Raw genomic sequence first — 21483 nt, 5'->3', positions numbered from 1 at the left:
CATGCATACATGCATAGGATGGCACAACATTGATAATGTACAAGTATAGAGACATTATTTACAAGTTTTACATAATATTATTTACTCTTCCGACTCAATGACGACCTCAGAATCCGCCATGGTATATCTTTATGAAAGTGTCAATGGAATACACCGCCTGCCAATGCAGATTCCCTTGTTGTCGTACGTGCCTCATAATATTGATGTGAAGTCCCAGTGGTAGCTCTTCTGGGTTATCGACGTCCTCTCCCAGGGTGTCACACACAGCTCAACGCCTCGTCCGTTACAGGGGATGACTTCTGCAGTAAGTCTTCCGCGACAGGAACTCTCCTGGCCACGAACTCGCTGACGACGTCCTCGGCTAGTAGTGGTACTTGCAGTGAGTACGCCACTCGCAAATTCTGCAACTTGGTGACTAGAGACACAAGTTGTCCCACTCTTGCCTTCACACAGCACCTCTCTTTGGTTTCTCAAGACTCGTTATGCCTTTAAATCTTGAAACTACGAAGTGTGTATGCTCTCGCAACTTCAACTTGCTGTCTGCTACTCTGCGTAGAACATTGTCAAGTCAGGTAGAGTTTCTTATTGTTAGCTTGTCTGCACCTCACGAACCTTACTACCACCGCCTGCCCTCATGACCTTAACTACTGTCGCCCTACCGGTCCCTGCTACGATGTTGCCGTTGCTGAGGGCGCCAACTAGCCTAAGTTTAGACCCTGTGGGCCAGTTCACAGGTAGAGCGGAGATCCTCGGGGTCGTGACGTCGCCACGTGGCTGGCAGGGAGCTGGATCGGTAGAGGTGGTGGCCTGATGCGGGCGGAGCTGCTCAGTTCCCGGTGGAACTGTTCACTTGCGAGGCGCGACACACGACTTGCCTGGTCCAGGTCTGAAGCTCGACTGCCTGCATTCAGCATCGCTGCGCGTCACCTGGAGCCCGCTTCCCGCAAAAACGTCCCAAGCGCAGCAGGACTCCTCAAGCCGCGAACTACCCCCCCCACCCTAGTGAGGCGACGAGGGAACATAACGACCTGTGCGAGCGAAGGGAGCACTTGGAACGACGTCAAATGCCCCCCCTTCACTGAGGCCGTTATGCCCCTCGAAGCCCCATGTCACACGCATTGCCTCGGGGCCTGTTCCCCACCCATGTTCGGAATGTATCTGGATGGTTCTGTGCTCGGGGTTTGGCTGGCAATGATGGGGAGAATGGACCGGTCATCCAAAGGGAGGAGGGTCATTACATGAAGGCGTGGTGCATCGGGGTGTGGCGCTCGGTTGATCTTCTCATGTGGGTTTTCCCATTCGTAGTCCACCAGGTGTCGTGGGGCTACACGAACTCGGGTAGAGCGCCTCAGTCCCTCGTGTCTGGCTTCCTCCGGGATGCTGGACTCCCCTTGACTCTCCCGTTGCGGTTCGACTTCAGCCCTGTCTCCCGTTAGGCCGCTGGGTGTAACTGCCGTTGTCCTGGGGCTGTTCTCGCAGCCCTGTTCCACCAATATTTGCCGCGTGTTGCATGGATGTCCTTCCTGAGATGGTCCGGTTTCGGATTGCTCTGGCTCCTCCATGTTCATCCTGAACATTGAACTGCCATGGCTCGCGTCCAATGGCCAGCGTGGTTGATCCCATCCGGGCCATCCTGGCGAACTGGATCGGGAGTCGTCGTCTATTCCATCAGGGAATGTGATCTGCGGATGCGACACGAGGTTGAGCAGGGTTGGGTCGTCCCCATCTTAAAGTTCTACGGACAATCCCTCTGGGTCCAGCCGATCCATCAGGCTCTCGAGCTCGCGTAAAGTTGCGCCGCTCGAACGGAGCATGGGGTGAGCAGTAGATGGGTGTTGGTCTGATGGGGACGCGGTACGAATGGTGCTTAGGTGTTGAGCTGATGGGGACGTGGGACAAGGAGTAGTTAAGTGTTGATCTGATGGTGATGTGGGATGAATGGTTGTTGGGTGTTGGTCTGATGGGGATGTGGGGCAAGAAGTGCTTGGGTGTTGAGCAGCTGGGGACGTGGGGTGAGCAGTGGATGTATGCTGGTCATTTCCACTGTCCCTGTCCCCCGCTGGGACAGTTGGGGCGCCTGTGGGTGGGACGAGACGCAAATCATCCCGGTGGATCTTTGTCGACCTACCGTTCGGGAGTCGGATCAAGTAAGAAGTGGGCCCTAGACGTCGCAGTACCTCCCGGGGGGCGGCCCATTTGGGGCTCAGACCTGTGCAGTAGCGCTTGCTGCTAGACGACAAGTGGTGACACCGGGCATACACCATTTGCCCGGGCTCCAATGGCGTCGGTGGATTTGGTGATTGTGGAGTGCGCGTGGCTAGGAATCGAGCCTGGTGTTGCCGTGCCTCTTCTCTAAAGTCAGTGACAGGGGGACGGGTGACAACTCCTGCTGCTTCTGCGACCCGGAGCTCCCCTGGTAGGGCGCGTTCACCGCATGCTGCCAGGTTGCGCTGCGTGTCTGGGTCATCCTGCTGGGCCAGTTTAACGTGATCTACCAGAGTGGCCAGGGTGGGCGATGCCTCTGCTTGGACCGTGGGATCCGCTCGTCCGATGACGTAGAGTGCCGCTGGAGGTGATGCTGCTAGACCGGTAGCTGGCTGGTGGGACGGTGGCATCAGGTCATCCCACCCTTGAGTGTCTTGGAAGATGGTATTGGGGTCTGGGTGACGGGACAGCTCATCTGCCAGCTGGTTCTCTCGCCCAGGGATGTGTTCGACATGGAATGTGAAGCCCTGGAGCATGAGTGCCCAGCGGGTGAACTTCGATTTTCGTCCCTGAGAGGAGTCCAGCCACCGCAGACACTGACTATCCGTGCGCAGGGTGAATGGTCTCCCCTCAAGGTGGTGCCGGTAGCGTTTGAGGGCCCACACCACCGCGAGACACTCCTGCTCATTCACGTGATAGCGTCGTTCTGCGGGGCCGAACTTGGCACTTGCATACTCTGCTACCAGCCGCTCCCCATCATCACCCACCTGGTAGAGAACCGCGCCCATACCGTCCTGGCTGGCATCCGTCTGGACAAAGATGGGCTTGTCTGGGGCCAGACGTGACAGGTTGTGGCACTTGCGGAACTGTTGCTTCACTAGGATGAGTGATTGGTCCGCGGCTTCTGTCCACCGGAACTTTGTTTTCGGGGAGAGAAGGTCCGTCATGGGTGCGGTGATTGTGGCAAAATTGGGAATGAATGAACGTAACCAGTTTAACAGCCCCATTAGCTTCTGGAGCTGCTTCCTGGTGCGGGGCGCCTGTTTACTGTCAATGAGGCTTAGCTGTTCGGGGATGGGGCGGCAGCCCTCGGCGCTGACGATGTGCCCCAAGAACTCTAGCTCACGGGCGCCGATGTAACACTTGTGTGGCGCGCATGTGAGTCCGTGTGTGGCGAGCCGTTCGAGGACCAGCGAGAGATGGTGGGCATGGTCCTCCCACGTCCGTGACCAGATGATCACGTCGTCCAGGTACGCGGTGGCAAACTCGCCAATGTACCCGTCCAGGACGCGGACCATCATGGTCTGGAATGTCGCGGGGGCGTCCTGCAGCCCGAACGGCATCGCGCAGAACTGAAAGCGCCGCCCATCGGGCGCCGTGAACGCGGTCTTGGGGCGATCCTTGGGGCTTACTGGGACTTGCCAGTACCCCGACTTCAGGTCAAGTGTCGAAAAGATGCGGGCGTCTCCTAACCTCGTGAGGGCCTCTGAGATGTTGATGAGGGGTGGTGGTGCGGGGATGGTGAGGTTATTGATTGGCTTGAAATTAACACAGAATCTAAGTGAGCCGTCTTTTTTGTCTGCCATTACGATCCTACAGTTGTATGGGGACTCGCTAGGCTCTATGACGCCATCGCACAACATCTCTGCTATTTGCTCCCTGATGGCAAGTAGTTCGCGGGGCCCAAACCCGAATGGTTTCTCGTAAGGCGGAATGTGAGGGATGGTGGGGATGCAATGCTCTGTGACATTGGTTTGGCGTAGTTGGTCTGCTGCGGAGAACACCTGGGGCTGCTGCTCCAGGACTGTCTCTAACAATCTGTGGTACTCAGGGGGAACATTGTGGCGGAGATCAGCTAGGCGGGGGGGTTCGGCCCGGGAAGGGGGTGGGGTGTGCCTCAGCCCATATACAGTTCGGCGGCCCCTGGTCCCCACATGTATCCTCCCTGCGCGGACCTCAACAGTGGCGTCCTCTTGCACCAGCCAGGGTAGCCCCAGGATGAGGTTATCGTGAAGGTCCTGCACAACCAGGGCACTGGTGCAGCTCACAATGTCTCTAATGCCAATCCTTACCTGGGCACGCCCAGTCGTTAGCATGCTAGTCCCAGTAGTGGCCAGCTGGATGGTGTTGACCTCCGGCACCAGGTCCCCCTCAGGAATGAGGTGGGCCGCGACATAAGTGTGTGTGGCTGCGGTGTCCACTAGCGCAGCTATGGACTGCCCATTCAGCTCCACTGGGATCCGGATCAGCTCCGCGGCATCTGGCCCCATTCGGCCCAGGCAGGTTTTGGACCGACTCGGCCCTGCAGCTGCGGGCGGGGGCGGCGCCGATGCCTGGTGGGCGGCGTCGCTCGCCGGCGACCTGGGGCGGGCCCCGAACGGATGAGGCGGGCCGTCCCCAGTGGTCCCTGATGGACAGGGCGGTGCTTTGTTGGGCCCTGCAGCTGCGGGCGGGGGCGGCGCCGATGCCTGGTGGGCGGCGTCGCTCGCCGGCGACCTGGGGCGGGCCCCGAACGGATGAGGCGGGCCGTCCCCAGTGGTCCCTGATGGACAGGGCGGTGCTTTGTCGGGCCCTGCAGCTGCGGGCGGGGGCGGCGCCGATGCCTGGTGGGCGGCGTCGCTCGCCGGCGACCTGGGGCGGGCCCCGAACGGATGAGGCGGGCCGACCCCACTAGTGCTAGGGGGATGAGACGGCGGCTGGACGACTGCTGCAGACGCGGGCGGGGGTGACGCCGACGCCGGATTAGCGGCGTCGCTTCTTGGAGGGAGGCGTTGCTCCCTGATGTCCTGGAACATGGTGTGCTTGGGTGGGGCGTCATCGCGACCTGGTGGCCGTGGTGGCGCATTTGTGTGCGGGGCTGGACGAAGGGTAGGGGGGCGGTGGCCAGCGATGTCACTGCTCCCTAGACGGAGTTTCCCGGAGGTACGGCCTCCCCCCCTCGCGCCTGCCAGATGGCCTCGTGTGTCGGACACACATTGTGCCAGTGGTTTTCCGCCGTGGGGCAGTAGCGACAGCGAGGCGGGCGACTGTCTTGGGCACCCTGTGGTCCGCCGCGGCGCTCCTCGCGGCGCGGTTGTTGCGCGGCCCGGCTGGGCGGGCTGGTTTGTGACGCTCCCCCCCTCCCCCGGGGCGGAGTGTAAGGCCGGTAGTTATCTCTCGGAGGCGGCTGTTCTATGTACGGAACGATTGCTTGCGCGTCCTCTGGTTGCACCGCCTCCTGAGTTTGCGGAGTTGGGCGCGGCGTCGCGATGTTTTTGGTACGTCGGTGCGCCATCAGATCGTATTCTATGTCCCTGGCTCGGGCGAGGAAGTTTTCTAGTCCGTGCGAAACTACCCCGCGCAAGAATGGGCTTAGTTCGGGAGACACCAACTCTACGATGAAAGGGAGCACGTCGTCGGCGCGGCCCCCGAGTGAAAGGCGGCGGTAAAGCCGGAGTTTGCCATAAACAAACGCCTCCACGCTCTCCCCACTCTCTTGCGCGCGGCTGAACAGTTCACTGCGGCATTTGTTCTGGGTGCGCGCGTCGTTGAACCGAGCCTCCAACCGGCGTGAGAAGTCTTCCCAGCCCACATCGTATCCCCCCGCCTGAGACCACCAAGTGCGCGCTTCCCCTCGCAGCTGTCCGCTGACCCGCTCCGTCCAGTCTTCGGGCGCTGTGTTGTGCCGGGTTAGTTTCTCTTCACAGGCACTTAGGAATAAACACGGGTCGTCGTGGGCGTGGCCCGTGAATTCTGGGAGAGTGACAGGTCCGCTAGGGGGGCGGTGCACTAAGGCCAGGGAGCCACTCAGTCGGCTACGTGCGCGTCCTTCACACTCGACACATAGGTAAAGTCCGTCGCGGAAGTTTACAAACTCGAGTGCGTCAGCGCATGCGCGGTGCCTGATAGTCCCACACTGTTGACAATGTGCTACTTCGTCATGGCGGCCCGGACACCTGTTCGCGGCGCACAGAGGGCCAGTCGGGGCTTGGATATTGCTCTCTGCCCTTAAGTGCGGAAACTGACATGTGCAGCACTTATGAGGGTACTCACCAGCGCAGCTGTTGTTGGTGTATGGTTTTCCGCAGCGGTCGCAGGGCTCCTCCATGGCGATGGTTACGTCAGCTCCCGCGTACATGGCATGGTTCGCGGCTGTCAGACCCGGACGACGGGTCGCGGCGTCGGTGGCGGGCGTGGACAGATCCGGGAGGGCGCTCCCTTCGCTATCATCCGAGCGGTCTTGTCCGCACGTCCTCGCCCCGCGGATGTTTGCGCGGTCGCGGTCGGTGGTGAAATGTGTTACCTCGGTGATCCTCGGGCGTTCTCACGCGCGCTCGGCGCGCGGGTGGAGGGGTGGTGTCCTGGAGACTGCGCGCTGCTGGGGTGGGGGGTGCTGTGACCTTATTTCTCCAGCGGGTCCCGTTTCCCGGCGCCTGTCTGTCTAGTGATGCGCGCCTGAAGACCTTTGTCCCTACCCTGCGAGTTATGCCGTTTTCGCCTGCGTTTTTCACTGGTTTGCGCTGTACGTCTCTAGCAAGCTGAATTTTTTTTTCTGATTTGCCTAAAATTTGGTAGACACACTAGCTGGGCGCCATTTGTCGCCCTACCGGTCCCTGCTACGATGTTGCCGTTGCTGAGGGCGCCAACTAGCCTAAGTTTAGACCCTGTGGGCCAGTTCACAGGTAGAGCGGAGATCCTCGGGGTCGTGACGTCGCCACGTGGCTGGCAGGGAGCTGGATCGGTAGAGGTGGTGGCCTGATGCGGGCGGAGCTGCTCAGTTCCCGGTGGAACTGTTCACTTGCGAGGCGCGACACACGACTTGCCTGGTCCAGGTCTGAAGCTCGACTGCCTGCATTCAGCATCGCTGCGCGTCACCCGGAGCCCGCTTCCCGCAAAAACGTCCCAAGCGCAGCAGGACTCCTCAAGCCGCGAACTACCCCCCCCCACCCTAGTGAGGCGACGAGGGAACATAACGACCTGTGCGAGCGAAGGGAGCACTTGGAACGACGTCACTACTTAAATGCTTGACCACTCAACTGTAGTAAACGAGTATCAGTTACCATTCGCTACTCCTTAGTCTTCAAACTACTGCGTCGTTTCTGCTACCATCTGCGACCAGTCTACTTCTTTTACTCAATCAATATGTATTTGACGAGACTCACCAGAGACTAAGTCCAACTTCTTCTGTCATCAGCGGGGCGGCGGCAATCTTCGGCGGCATCAGCTGGGTTGCATCTCCTCATTAAACAAGCTGAGGAGGGGTTTATATACCCTTTCAGACGATATTGATACCCGCATCGAAATGACCAGACTAGTTTGATGAGCGCCATTTCCGCTTCCGACCTCTAGGCGGGAGCACCGAGGATTGCCAAAGTTCCCCGACCTCAACCTCAAATACCCCACGCTCCATGCGCAGCGAGATAGTATCGCAGTTCGTAGGGGCACATACATATTTACGTTCAGGTACATTGGTACCTGTAGTGTGAAGACAGAACTATAGTACATCATGGGTGAGGTTCTGTAATGTTAAAAAAGAATGCAGTATTCACAACATACATTTCAGTTGCAAGTGCAGCTGTCATGAAGCATTTTGTATGATCATGTTATAACTCATGTCAATTTATTTGCAAAGACATTGCAAAAATAAAAACTGAAATAACTATATAGTTTTAAATATATATATTATACAAAAATATACCACATAATTTTAAACAGCTTTTTTTATTTGCATAGTTTTTTTTTTTCAAGGCGAACTGTATATTTTTTTATAGTAATTAATAACCTGTGACAGATTAGCACAAACTTCATGTGGGTCTGTCGGAGTTACCACCAAAGTATGTGTGCAACATTATATTTTTCTTTCAGGTCCCATGGTTTGAGTTTAGTGATCTCTCTGCTGCTGAGAAACCAGAGTACCTCAGGAGAAAAATATTTTCAACAAATTGCACTCAGTCAGAGGCTACGTGACATCTTGGATAATGCCTTCCCGAACAACGCAGGCAGTCACCCAGTTGTAGAGGATTGCTCTCCAGTGAGTACCGCTGTTTCACTCTGCGCAGCAGTGGGCATCTTCAGGCTGAGAGTGGTTGTGTTCCTGCATACAAATAACACTGCTCATTCGGCAAGTATATTTGACCAAATGCAATGTACCAGTAAATAATTTATAAGGTCACTGGCATTAAGGAAACGTACTTTTAATTTCCAATAAAAGAATAGCTTTAAACTGGGATCTATCAACATTGCAGCATGCTGTAGGGGCTCTTGCATGTAGTTTGGAAACCTTGACTTAAGGTTTTATGCAACGCTTTTGCAAGTGTCACTCCATTTTTTTTTTGGCAGTGATGAGCGATTCGAGGTTACAAAAAAGACAGTGAAGTACTGGAATGATCATGGACAATGTTGGGTAAGTGTTTCCACTCATTTCTTCAGTGGCCTCTGCAAGTGGTTGTAAAACTTGAACAAAGTTCTCAGCATGTTTACATTCCACTGCGGTCAGCAAGTCTGCATCACCAGAGTTCAGAGTTCACGTGGTCGGCCACAGGAGCAGGTTTCATTTCCAGCAGTCTCTTGAGCATTTGGTACTCTGAGCACCAACCTGTATCAACATGCTGGATTATCTTCAACTGCTCCTGGATTGTGTGTAGTCTTTTCCTAGCACGAATGCTTCTTCGGTAATGACCAACTATACTCCTGGCCTTACTAAGAAGTGTAGTTGTACCTGGGCAATCATTCTTGCTGTTTTCAATTGCAATTTGAAGGGTATGAGCAAATAATGATCTTGAACCGTCTCTAAATATGTAATGATGCAGAAGCCTGTCTGAAATTATGGGCATTGTCAGTGATACAGAATAATGGTATAGGTGACACAGCGGGGTCGATTCCCCAGTCAATAAGAATAATTTTTAGGGTAGCAGCCACATGAACACTTGTGAGGGATTCATTTACAACAGTGTTGCTCATTGCAAATGACACCGAAGTGAAGTCATGTCGGAGATAATGGCAGGTAAGGCTGATGTAACTGTCTGTAGAACGTGAAGTATACTATAGATGATATTTTTGGTAAATCTTGTACAATCATTTCCTTGAGGGTTTTTTTTTTCTCCTCCCCTCTCCTCATAAAGAGCTGGAATGTAATTTTCAGAGAAACTGGTACTGTGTATGTAGGTGCAACATTTTTGCATCCCATTAACTCTTGAAACCCACGCCCTTGTACAAACTCATAAGGCAAAAAGTTATTTTGCCAACATTTTGGCAATTTTAATTATAATACTTTGTGCTTTAAGATCGATTGGTGACATTTTCTGTGTGCTTCTGTACATAGTTGGTAAAGTAGACTGCAGCAGTTGTGTTTTTTTTTTTTGCAGACGTTTCTTCAAGTTCATGAATTTTTTCTTTCTCTTTCAATAGCTTCTTGTACAACACAGTGTATTTTGCCTCCAAATGGTTCCGGAGTGTTGTTGTAGTGCCTGCAAGAAATATTATTTTTGATATGTCACACTCATTTTTTTGTGTAAATGATTTCATTTTATATTGAAATAAAATGTACTAGATGTGTTTTTAAAATAGAAAAAGTGATATTTTAAATATTTAAACAAAGGACATTCAACTGTTCTCATGTTTTAAATGAAAATCATCTGTAATAACGAAACTGCCCTCGGATGGCAATTAAAAATAGGGCATTATTCTAGAATAGGTATTTTTCTGAAAAAACCAAATTATAAAAAATTTATTTTTGAGTTCCTCTCATTTTAGTTGATGACTCTGGTAATCTGCATTTCAGTATTTCAAGCAGTTAACCGGTCATTTGCAGTTTAAAAAATTGGTTAGGTTAGGTTAGCTATGCTACATTTAAATTATTCTAAATCATGTGAATGGGTGGTTAAGGTGTTAACTACATATAAAAAAAGGTCCTGTTGTTTAAATGCTTGAACAATTGGTTAGGTAAGCTTAGCTACAAATTAAAATACTGTCAATTGGCATTCATTGTTGGTTAGGTTATGTTAGCAACATTAAAAATACTTATTTGTGGTGTTCAGGACAAATAGTAGCCTACTCAAAAATACCATTATCTGTATTTTAAATATTTTAGATTAGCTCTAACCGTATTAGAAAGATACCAAAACCAGAATCATAATTATTTATTCCACAGATCATTAACGTCTAATAATATTTGCTATTTTCTCATCCACATCAAAATAAGTACTACTCAAAACAACTAAAAACTAGCGATAATTGTGATATGTGTTTTGGGGAAAATTCTGTATTGTCAAATGATAGTAAAAATTCCAAATTTGCTATCTAAACTTTGTATATCAATCTACCACACACACATTAACACTTTTGTAGCAAATTACTTTATCTTGGCTTCAAAAATCCTCGCGAAACCATTGTTTTGAACGTTACGACGAAAATCTTGTCTAAAAGTAGCCAACGTTAAACGTTATTAGTTTGAAGGCATAACAAAATTAACGAAAAAAATACATTCCATGAGTGATCGCAACGTAACATAATTGCATTTTACTTTGTCTTTTTGACGTGACAAAGTCTAATAAATTGATGAACGCCGGCTGCACACACGAAAAAAGATGACTCATTGTCCCGTTACGCTCATTGTACGCTTGCGCCGCATCTATCTCTCTTCCACTCGATTGGAACAACCATAGATTTGACTTTTTCGAGGCACATTAAACTTGAAACACTCCCATTTGTTTCCTACTTTTCCTATCATCGTCCTATCCTTAACAGAATAACACAGATTGGAAGAAGTTAAATAGCAATCATGTTTAAAAGTTATAGTTAAAATAATCTGTTCGTTAAAGTAATGAACATATTTGAATTAATGAGTGCAAATAAAAGTAAATTTATCAATTAAATTGTAGATTTCATTTCACTCCTCCTTTGTATCCATACAAAATAGTCATAATTCAATAAAAATGATTCAATTTTATTCATAAAAGTATGCAATCATTTCATCAATGTTTTGTTATGACATCACATTAAACTATTGTCTGTAAACCGACTTTAAGGACAACCAATTTTTTTTTTTATTTTTATTTTTTTTTTGTGATTTTATCTCTGTTAGTCGCGATGTCAACCTCTTTGTATTTTTTACCGCTGGAGATTGAATTACAATTGGAGAACAGTTATTACCATGCATAAAATAAATTATATCACTGTGTATGACCTACCACGCGGGCATTTGAACAATTGTTTGCATTTATCGCATTGTGCGGAACAATAGCCAACATCTGTAAAAAACATTCCATATTGCACTACTTTTTTTTTGACTGTATTTCTTTAGTGTATGCGTCTTTATCCATTTATAATTTTGTTTTATGAAATTAATGAGCCCGGTCTGTGACAATGCTGCAGTACGTTATGTCACTCTTTAGATAAATCAATTATGAAGTCACACTCATGTGAGTGATAGATTTTTCAAAGTTAACAGAAAATAAATCGCACATGCGACGTAAAGACTTAAATGATACGAAGCTTCGTTTAATGCAAATATTTCATATTGTTTCGAAGTGTTATCAAATATTAAAAAAACTTTTAATTCGATTGTACTATCAAAGCTTCGCACATGCCTACTTAAAAAATAATTTTTATATTTGTATTTAAATTTTTCTGGAATATTATACTATACATATAAACACACACACACACACAAAGACACTCATATATATATATATATATATATATATATATATATATATATATATATATATATATATATATATATATATATATATATATATTCAGTTCTTACCAGAAAATATCATGGTATGCTGGAAAACTTTTTACAGCTAGTATTTTTAGTATAACTTGCAAAATTATTTGTTGTTATTCTAACATAACCACTTTAAAATCATTAAATAAGAGTATTTTTAAGCTTAGGTGGAAATAATTTGATTTCAAATACAGAATACAGTTGAAATTTGTACAGAAAAACAGGGATTTAACTTAAACAAATATAATGCAGTTAAATAAATAAACAAATGACTGATTTAATTTAGTTTTATTGGATATAATTTAAATAAAACTTATTAAAATGTACTATTCAAAATTAATTATTTTTGTTGTATTGTTAAATTGGTTTGCAAAAAGTACAGATTACGAAGCTATTTGTAACTCAACTATAGTGATTTCAATAGGATAGACTTGTATTTATGCTTATTTCAACTTGCTGTAAATTAGGGAAATGAATAACATAGCTTGCTGCCCCTTATAGAGTTTCAAATCGACCAATCTAAAGTATTTCAAAATATGCGAGTTTGATAATAATTGGCTGAAAATGAGACTATGACCTCGTAGTGACTTTCAGTTCTTGTTCCACAATGTTTCTGTCATTGCATATTTTGCTCCTGTATCAAATAGTACATATAGTAAGTGTGTTGGAGTTGTTTGAAGCATTTAATAATATGTTATTATTTTAAAACTTGTCACATTTGTAATAAGGATGATCGGATCTGTATTTGCACCACTGTCCTCCCAAATGCTAGTTCTTTGTCTCACTACTGCACTATTCGCTCCATCTTTATAAAATGAACAAAATGTAAAACTCACCATGTAGCCACACATTTATATTTGTATTATAGTAGAAATACGAAGCAGAAAAGAATGTTCACAGACGGTACTATTTGATTAAAAATTTATTTCAATTTGGTTACATTCAAAATGTGTTCTGGAATTTAACTGTGCAACAGAAAATATGAAATATATATTAACAAATCTAAAAGTAGTAGTTCGCTTTTTAGGTGCTTGAGCACACGTGAGAAACATAGTACATGTTGCCAAAGCTAACACTTTTTTTTTTTCCATTTCATATACATGTGTGTGTCATGGGTGTGCATCCATGCATGTGTGTGTGTCTGTATGTGAGAGAGAGAATAAATAAAGAGGCCATAAATCTGAGACAAATAAAATGAAATTAAAGATGTGAATCTTATTTAACACTTTTCCTTTTCCAGGAACTCTCGACTCGGCCGTATCTTTGTCCGTCATCTCCAGCACTACCTGGCAACATGACCTTCAAGCCAAGCCTTTGTGTATGGAGCTGATGTATTTTTATAATAGATTTAACAAAAAACAGCTTTAAAAATGTTGTGACAATGTTGTGTATGCAATATTTGGTTACAACATTGTAGTTAGTAGCAAAATGACGACAGATCACCAACATTTGTACTTACTTCCTATGTTTTTGTTTTTTGTGGAGTAGGTAACAGTAGACACATACATATTCATTAAAAAAAAATTTTCAAGTCTTTTTTACATTCATTATGAAAAATTAAAAAGACAATTTGGATTGTAATTTATGAATAAATATTTATTTATCATTTATCTGGTAAGAAAAAGGATATTGAAGTTTCAAATTAGTGGTGATTTTGTTCTTTTTTTATTTAAATACTTTCATTAAAATTCTAGTGTGATATTGTAATAATAAAAATATATTTTAAAATAAATTTCTTTACTATTTTCTTACTTATGTTCATCTACTTCATCATGGGTGAAAAAAAAAATATTTAATGTCACCAGTGTAGTATTACATGTGGTCTGTTTACGAAAACTGAAAGCTATTTTAATTTTGTTTACAATCATTGCTTCATTGCTGCCTTCATTGACAAAACATCATTGGCAGAAAGATACAAAGGTATTGGCACAATTTAGTCTTTGAGATAAATTAGAGAGTTGCAAATGAAAATTCAGAACTACGTGGTCGGTAAGCATCACAGTTGAAGTTCCCAGGGAGCATCAAAGATGGCAGCACCAGAAGATGATAGGTCGGCATGCTTGCGCCATACAGAGCGACCTTTACTGTTCGAAAACTTGCCGTAGGTATTGGAGAGACCGTATGTAGCCGAGTTCACAAAAAAAAAAAAAAGGTAACTTTGAATTATGTAGTGTAAAAATGAGTACATATCAAATTGAACAATATTAATTTTGCAAAAAAAAAAAAAAAAAAAACAGCCTCGGAAGCCACACTCGGAAGCGTTCAGTTAGTTGGTAATGTAATTAACAAAACACAAGTCGTACTTGGTTACTGAAGATTGTGGTGGTAAATAAAATGTCACTCTAGCATAAGAAAAAACTTCAATGTAACCAAATATTATAAATCGAAGGGTGTGGAACATGTGGTGGCTTGATGGGCTCTCCATAATCATTCGACTGACCCACGCACACAGGGCACACATGGATTAACACTAGTTAGCTAGGAGATGGATATGGCCGCTAAATGTTGGAGAATGTTGTCCTCGAAGGTGATTATGAATGCAAAAACTTGATATAGGAATCTTGGTCATTTTATTGTTTTATATCGAAGATATTATTCAGATTCAAAATTCTAACTTCTCAACCTCAGTACAAGAAATAATATTTGGCAACATGGATCCAAAAATGATCCAAACTCATCACCTTGTTTTCATAACTTTTCTGCTATCTAACGTACAGTATCTGATTATTACGTTCCAACAGGTGGAATTGTTGTAATGAGGGAGTTACGGATTAAATCAATGATATTAATCAATCAATCGGTAAATAAATCAACCAATAAGCCATTACCTAAGAGTCAGTTATTTGTCAAGTAGATTATTTTATTGGTAGAACATTATTAATCATTTTCACTGACAACTGTATAATTATTTTAGTATTTTTATTTTACTGTTCCAATAATTCCACTTTCTGATTGTCTTATGATCTGAATTAAAAATCAAGTAAAAAAAATTATGTTTGGTTATTGTAGCTAGCTTTGTGTATTACCATGTAAAAAAATTAAACTAAAGATATATATCCAGTACAATAAATATCATTCGAAATGTGTGTTCATACTCAATTGTGTCTTATCATCAATACTCTGGATATAACAACAACGTTGTGTTCATAACAGCATAGCTTCTTTTTGCATTTATTGAGTTTCATATTGCATGATGACTGTTTAGCAATATTATTAGCTATTTTGAAAGAAAAAAAAATTCTATCTGAAGTGCAGAGTGAAATATCAAATTATATAATACAAATTCACAATTTTCAAATACTTGCTAACGCCTGATAGAGGTGGGTTGTTACAGCAATTTTCGGTATCTGTTCCAATCTGATAGTGATACAGCATTGTACCATGTTACATGTCTCTGATACTTCTGTATCAGACGGTCCCAGGAGGCAACAAAGCTCCGCGTACGCAGACCGTGCGACCGGAAGGAGAATCTGATACATTATTTATCACACCTGGTAATTCTCTACCTCTGATACTCTCATGCCCGCCTGATACAACCAGTATCAATCAGTTCAACATTTACTGCAGTTCGTCCTGGCCGTGTATCACCATGTTGCGGGCTGTCATGCTTTGTAGTTAGTATCTTTATAGTGAAATAAGGAATGGATAAGTGCACGAAAAAGACTTCATTTGTGTGGAATTTTTTCACGGAAAATAATGAGTTTGCTAATTGTAATTTGTGTAAACAAAAACTGAGTTATAAATCATCGACTAATCTGAAGAAACATTTGAAACGTAAACATTGATATAGTATGCTCACTAATGTACCTATCTGTTTTTTTATTTTTGATAAAATCGTGCATTTTTAATGTAAAAAACACTAGTTACTAATTGTTTTCGAAAAAAGAAAGTCCATATGTTGATTACATCTGTTATTAGTGTCAACGGGAGTGCGTCGTTTGCCCTACAGGCGTTTGCCCTAAACCAGGGGTCGGCAACCTTTTGAGTCGGAAGAGCCAAAAATTACAATTTACAAAATTTCAAAGTTTTTAAAGAGCCACAAAATTTTTTCTTGCCAACAATAAATAGTACTTGCATTAATAAAGTTTTTTGATAAAAAAAACTAATCTATTTATTCATAAAGAAAAATTTATTCATTTATAAGTAGTGTGTTTTCACAACAAATTAGATAATATATGGTCTTATTTGATAATCACTTATTATATTAGTAAAAAATTAAAACAATTAAACACTTACAGCACTAACTTGTACTTCAATAACAATTAATTGCGCAAACACATTCAATGGGAGCGTTGGCTTTGCATGGTTTTAGAAAGTTTGGATAAATTTGCCTCATAACTTGTTTTAAGTTTCAAACACGACTCTAAACTTTAATTTGTTAGTTGGCTTCTTACTTTACTTTTAATTATATTCATGCACGAGAAAGCTTGCTCGCACGAATATGTCGATCCGAAGATAGCACTCCAAATGCCAAATTCTTCACCTCACTGTAGCAATCAGGAAGACTATTTCATGCGTCGAATTTAAGTGCCTCAACTCGTGGCATTTCTTTTGTTGCGTTACGTACATACATTTCTGGACCTACAACTCTTCCAACTTGCTTTTCAACTCTGTAAATTTTCCACTCCACAAAGCTTTACTTTTTAAATCGATCAATTGCATTTCTAGAGATGCTCAAATACTCAAAATGGCTCAATGTGGATTTCGTTACCATTTGTGTTGAGAGGATTTACTATTAATGCTTGAGTGGTATTTCTGGTACGGAACTAAAGAGCCGCAGCTTCACATCCAAAGAGCCGCATGTGGCTCGCGAGCCGCAGGTTGCCGACCCCTGCCCTAAACGCATTTTCGAAGCATATTCTCTCATTCCTCATTCCAAACAGGCGTTTGCCCTAAAAGCGTTTGCCCTAAAAGCGTTTGTCCTAAAGTCGTTTGCCCTACAGGCATTTGCCCTACAGGCGTTTGCCCTAAAGGCGTTTGCACAAAATGTTTGATAATCACATTCGGACCAAGCTCCGGCATTTGCCCTAATGGCGTTTGCCCTAAAAGAAGTTTTTCGACAGTCGTTTGCCCTACAGGCGTTTGCCCTACAGGCGTTTGCCCTAAAAGTTTGCGAATTTTCAATAATCCGAAAATGAATGCTTGCCGGCGTTTGCCCTACAGGCGTTTGCCCTACGAACCTTTTCGAAGATAGATGTTCTTACGTGTGTCGCCCCTGTTGACAAATGTTGGAACCATTCTCCAAATGAGTACAAAGTACAAAATTCACAAATTAGATGGCAGCACATACGGTTTGCTTTCCCAACGTTGAAGTCTAAGAATGCAGCTGGTAATTGAACCTTACAACAGATGGTACACCAATCTCAGTGACTGGATTGTATTTTTTAAATCATTTTTTAACAGAGAGGTTGATGATGTAATATTTTCCAAGGTGGAGGGGGGTTAACTAGCGAACGAATTAACTTAATTTAATATTGCTGCTATATATAAAAACAAGCGTTAACAAAAGGAGCTTACAAAATATTATTATCCTTGCCTGCTGGAATTTTATATAACATGTGCCCAACTGAATCTGTCGATGTATTAATATGTTTGTAGAATGCGGTGAAAATACTTCCATCGAGAGTGTACATATTTTGCTAATTCGATTTTTTTTTTTTTTAAAAGGGAGGGACCTAAGTGCGTCTCAGGCCGAAGCCTATACGCCTTAGTCATGCTGGGATTAGCCATGCAGGGAGAGGGTCGCATGCATCGTGTGCTAGGAGGGGATTGGCCAGCCATGGCAGCGATTGGCGCCATGACTAACTCCCCTCACTCTTAACTCTAGACTAAACTACTAGATAAGTTGGGCCCCCCAGACCATCTATAGCTTAACCCCTAATAAGTTTTATGGGAACAAGTGAACTATAATAAAAGACTGATTTTATGTGTGACAGCCAATGAAATGTACAACTTTTCAAAATGCATTTAATCATATCATCCATATTGCCACAATATTTGAATGAATGTCATAGGTATGAGTGTAAACTAGAAACGATTTTGATATGTCGTGGAATGTACAATAATGAATTACGTAAAAGTATAATACACAAAGAAAGAACATTAAATGTAACTCTGTTTCAGATGCTAATGAATCAGCAAAAAAAAGTGCAATTTTAGTTAATATATTTTCAAAACAATTTAGTTTCAAAATTGCTATGATCTTGTTTTTAAACACTGAATCAACTTCTCTATATTTTTTGCAAGTGAAGCTTAGAAAATAAATATTTAAAAAAATAATTCACCGAATTGCATAATTTTCAAAATAAACCGTTGCAATTTTATTTAGTTAATTACATATTTGTCACATGCCCACAAACAGTCTTACGACTTTAACAGTGGGTACGATATATATATATATATATATATATATATATATATATATATATATATATATATATATATATATATATATATACACATATATATATACATACATATATATACATATATATATATATATATACGAGGGTTATTTTTTTTCAACCTTCGATCGGCTGTAATAAAAAAACGGGAATGAATTGGGAAATTATTTTAATGTCAAAAGAAACGTACATCTTTACTCTATTTTTCCACATAATCACCGTGCAGATTGAGGCATTTGTCGTACCGATGCACCAGCTTTCCAATACCCTCTGCATAAAATGATGCTTCCTGCCTATTCAGCCACGTTTTAACAGTGCTCTGCAGTTCATCATTGGTGTTGAAGCATCGTCCTCCAAGCCACTTTTTCAACTTTGGGAATAGGTGATAGTCACTCGGTGCCAAATCCGGACTGTTAGGGTGATCAAACACTTCCCATCGAAATCTTGCAAGAAGTTGTTGTGTGTGCGGCACTATGCGGTCTGGCGTTGTCATAAAGCAAGACAACACCAGACGTCAGCATTCCTCTCCGCGTGTTGCGTATCGACTGTCTTAGCCGTCGTAGTGTCGCGCAGTATGCAGCAGCATTGATTGTTGTCCCTGGCTCCATGAAATCAACCAGTAGCACACCTTGGTGATCCCAGAACACTGTAGCCATCTGTTTCTTGGTGCTGAATGTCCGTTTGAACTTTTTCGGCTTGTTTGGAAAATAGAGGTGCATCCACTGTTGTGATTGAAGTTTTGTTTCTTCGTTATCGAAATGAATCCATGTTTCATCACCTGTCACAATTTGAGTCAAAAAGTGTTCACCATCGTCTGCGTAACGCAGCAAAAACGACAAGGCTGATGCCATTCTCCGCTCCTTGTTGATGTCAGTCAACATCTTGGGTACCCATCGGGCACAGATTTTCCTGTATCCGAGATTGTCTGTAACAATGGCGTATAGGGCTGACCTTGAAATGAGCGGAAATTGTTCAGACAGTTCTGAAATTGTGAATCGACGTCTCTCACGAACAACTGCATCAACTCTCTGAACTGTTTCATCTATTGCTACCGACTTCCTTCCTTGGCCACCTTCATCATGAACATCAATACGGCCTTCGCGGAATTTCCGACACCACTCTCGCACAACGCCATCGCTCATAAAGTTTTCACCGTACACAACACTCATTCGGCGATGGATTTCTGCTGCAGTGTGCCCTTCTGCCTGTAAGAAACGGATGACTCCACGCAGCTCGCATTTCGCAGTACAGTTTATCGTTGCAGCCATGTTGACATTCCCATAACCAAGCTTCAACTGAGGTGAGAGTTGGTCGCTCCACATGGTTGGTGGAAGGGGGTAAACACTACGAGACGTGTCGATTCGTGTACGAGCGATTAGGGTATCGATTAATGGGCATGCCATGGAGAAATGAAACTGTAATCACACTGCAGGGCACTGTTAAAACGTGGCTGAATAGGCAGGAGGCATCATTTTATGCAGAGGGTATTGGAAAGCTGGTGCATCGGTACGACAAATGCCTCATTCTGCACGGTGATTATGTGGAAAAATAAAGAGTAAAGATGTACGTTTCTTTTGACATTAAAATAATTTCCCAATTCATTCCCGTTTTTTTATTACAGCCGATCGGAGGTTGAAAAAAAAAATAACCCTCGTATATATATACACACCTATATATATACCTATATATGTAGATATCCAGTATTTGGTTAAATGTACGCAATAGGTTTATCCAACCCGACTTGCTTGCCTTGGTCGGCAAATATGTTGGCTGTTATCACTGTTAGAACTCTGAGTAACGTGTGTATGGAGTAATGAATTATTTCTTCACTTCTTCTAATGAAATTTATATACCCACTTTTATACCCATGGGTATAATAGAATATAAAGCACAAATTGGGTGTCGTGTGGGGCGGGCTTAAAGGACAGCAAACCATAACAAAAACTGTTAGCATAACAATCATGTATCAAAAATAGTATCAGTTGTGCACGCGCAGTTCATCTCCACAAATTAAGTTTTTACGTGACTATATTTTTTTTTTCTCCTGAGATCGTTTTTAGGTAGATTTCGCAGAGCGACTTACAGAAAAATTCACAATTTTTTCTCCGATCTAGGTCCTATGAATTTCAGAATTTCTAATTCAGGTAAATATGAATGTCTAATGTATTGTTGGATTGGATTTATATCCCTATACATATTGTTGAGCCAACAATTAATTTGCAATTTATTGTTACATTGGATATTCTAGAAATATTCATAATATTTTATATAGTTATTGAAACTTCTGGAATTTTTCAGAAAGTTTATTTTTATATTGGTAAGCCGCACGGCGAAATCTACCTTTCCGACTGGCTGCCATCGGGGATTTTTCATTTATAATTATGGGATGTATGATTTCACACTATTATGCACACAGACGCTCCATATCTAAAACAATCTTGTTCAAACGAAAGGTTTTTAATTTTTTAATAACACATTATTGTTTGTGACAGATATCTCAAAGAAAACAAAACCAGTAATTCGGCAGAATTCTATACGAGCCTCGTTGCCAAATTTAATGGACACAAAATAATAAATTACCTACACACAGACACAGCAAGGCTCTTTTCAGCGTAAATGTTACATGGCAGGACAAGATTCAAGAAAGGTTTAGCTTATGAGAAGAGTCCTTTCAAAAAAATGTCAGGTAGGAGCCCTGGTTCAATAAACAAGAAAGTCATTCGTAAAAAGATTCGACACGGCACAACTCGGCGTAAACTGGCTTACCATGAAGATAGTCGGTTGAAACTAAAACGGCGTGAACTCCAATCGACTAAACCAAATGTTGACTATGGATCCTCATCAGGGCAAGTTACTGATGTACAAGGGTGTGATCTTCCTGAAAATGAACTATTAAGTAAGTGTGAACATTACATCGCGTCACTACAAGTCACTTTGGAAAAAGGAAGGAATATTGTGGAACAAACAAATATGCATACAATCCCTCAAGGAAAGTCGTTCTGTGTGCGGTAGGCTAAAGTCACATCATTATTATTATTATTATTGAGAAATACCATTACGTATCTTCATTATTTTATTTTGGGAATATAAGTGGAATCCACTATGGAAATATGGGAAATATTATGGATATATTTAAATATATATTATATTACGGATATAGCCTAT

General features: G+C 43.4%; 1 protein-coding gene across 2 annotated transcripts in view; it reads left to right on the top strand.

Moving 5' to 3' along the window:
* The window catches only part of LOC134535767 (FAST kinase domain-containing protein 5, mitochondrial), a 77088-nt gene extending 62168 nt beyond the window's left edge, over positions 1–14920 (top strand). The window contains exons 5-6 of one of the 2 annotated variants that reach the window (XM_063375012.1): positions 8050–8305; positions 13155–14920. In XM_063375012.1, the coding sequence (XP_063231082.1) occupies positions 8050–8151 (102 nt within the window). In that variant the 3' untranslated portion in view covers positions 8152–8305; positions 13155–14920. The remainder of the gene's footprint in view (positions 1–8049; positions 8306–13154) is intronic. The other variant, XM_063375011.1, reaches the window with a different exon arrangement.
* The last annotated feature ends 6563 nt before the right edge of the window (positions 14921–21483 follow it).

This window comes from Bacillus rossius, chromosome 10, assembly GCF_032445375.1.
Source record: "Bacillus rossius redtenbacheri isolate Brsri chromosome 10, Brsri_v3, whole genome shotgun sequence".
Classification (NCBI taxonomy): Eukaryota; Metazoa; Arthropoda; class Insecta; order Phasmatodea; family Bacillidae; genus Bacillus; species Bacillus rossius.
This window is presented reverse-complemented; position numbering and strand designations above follow the sequence as displayed.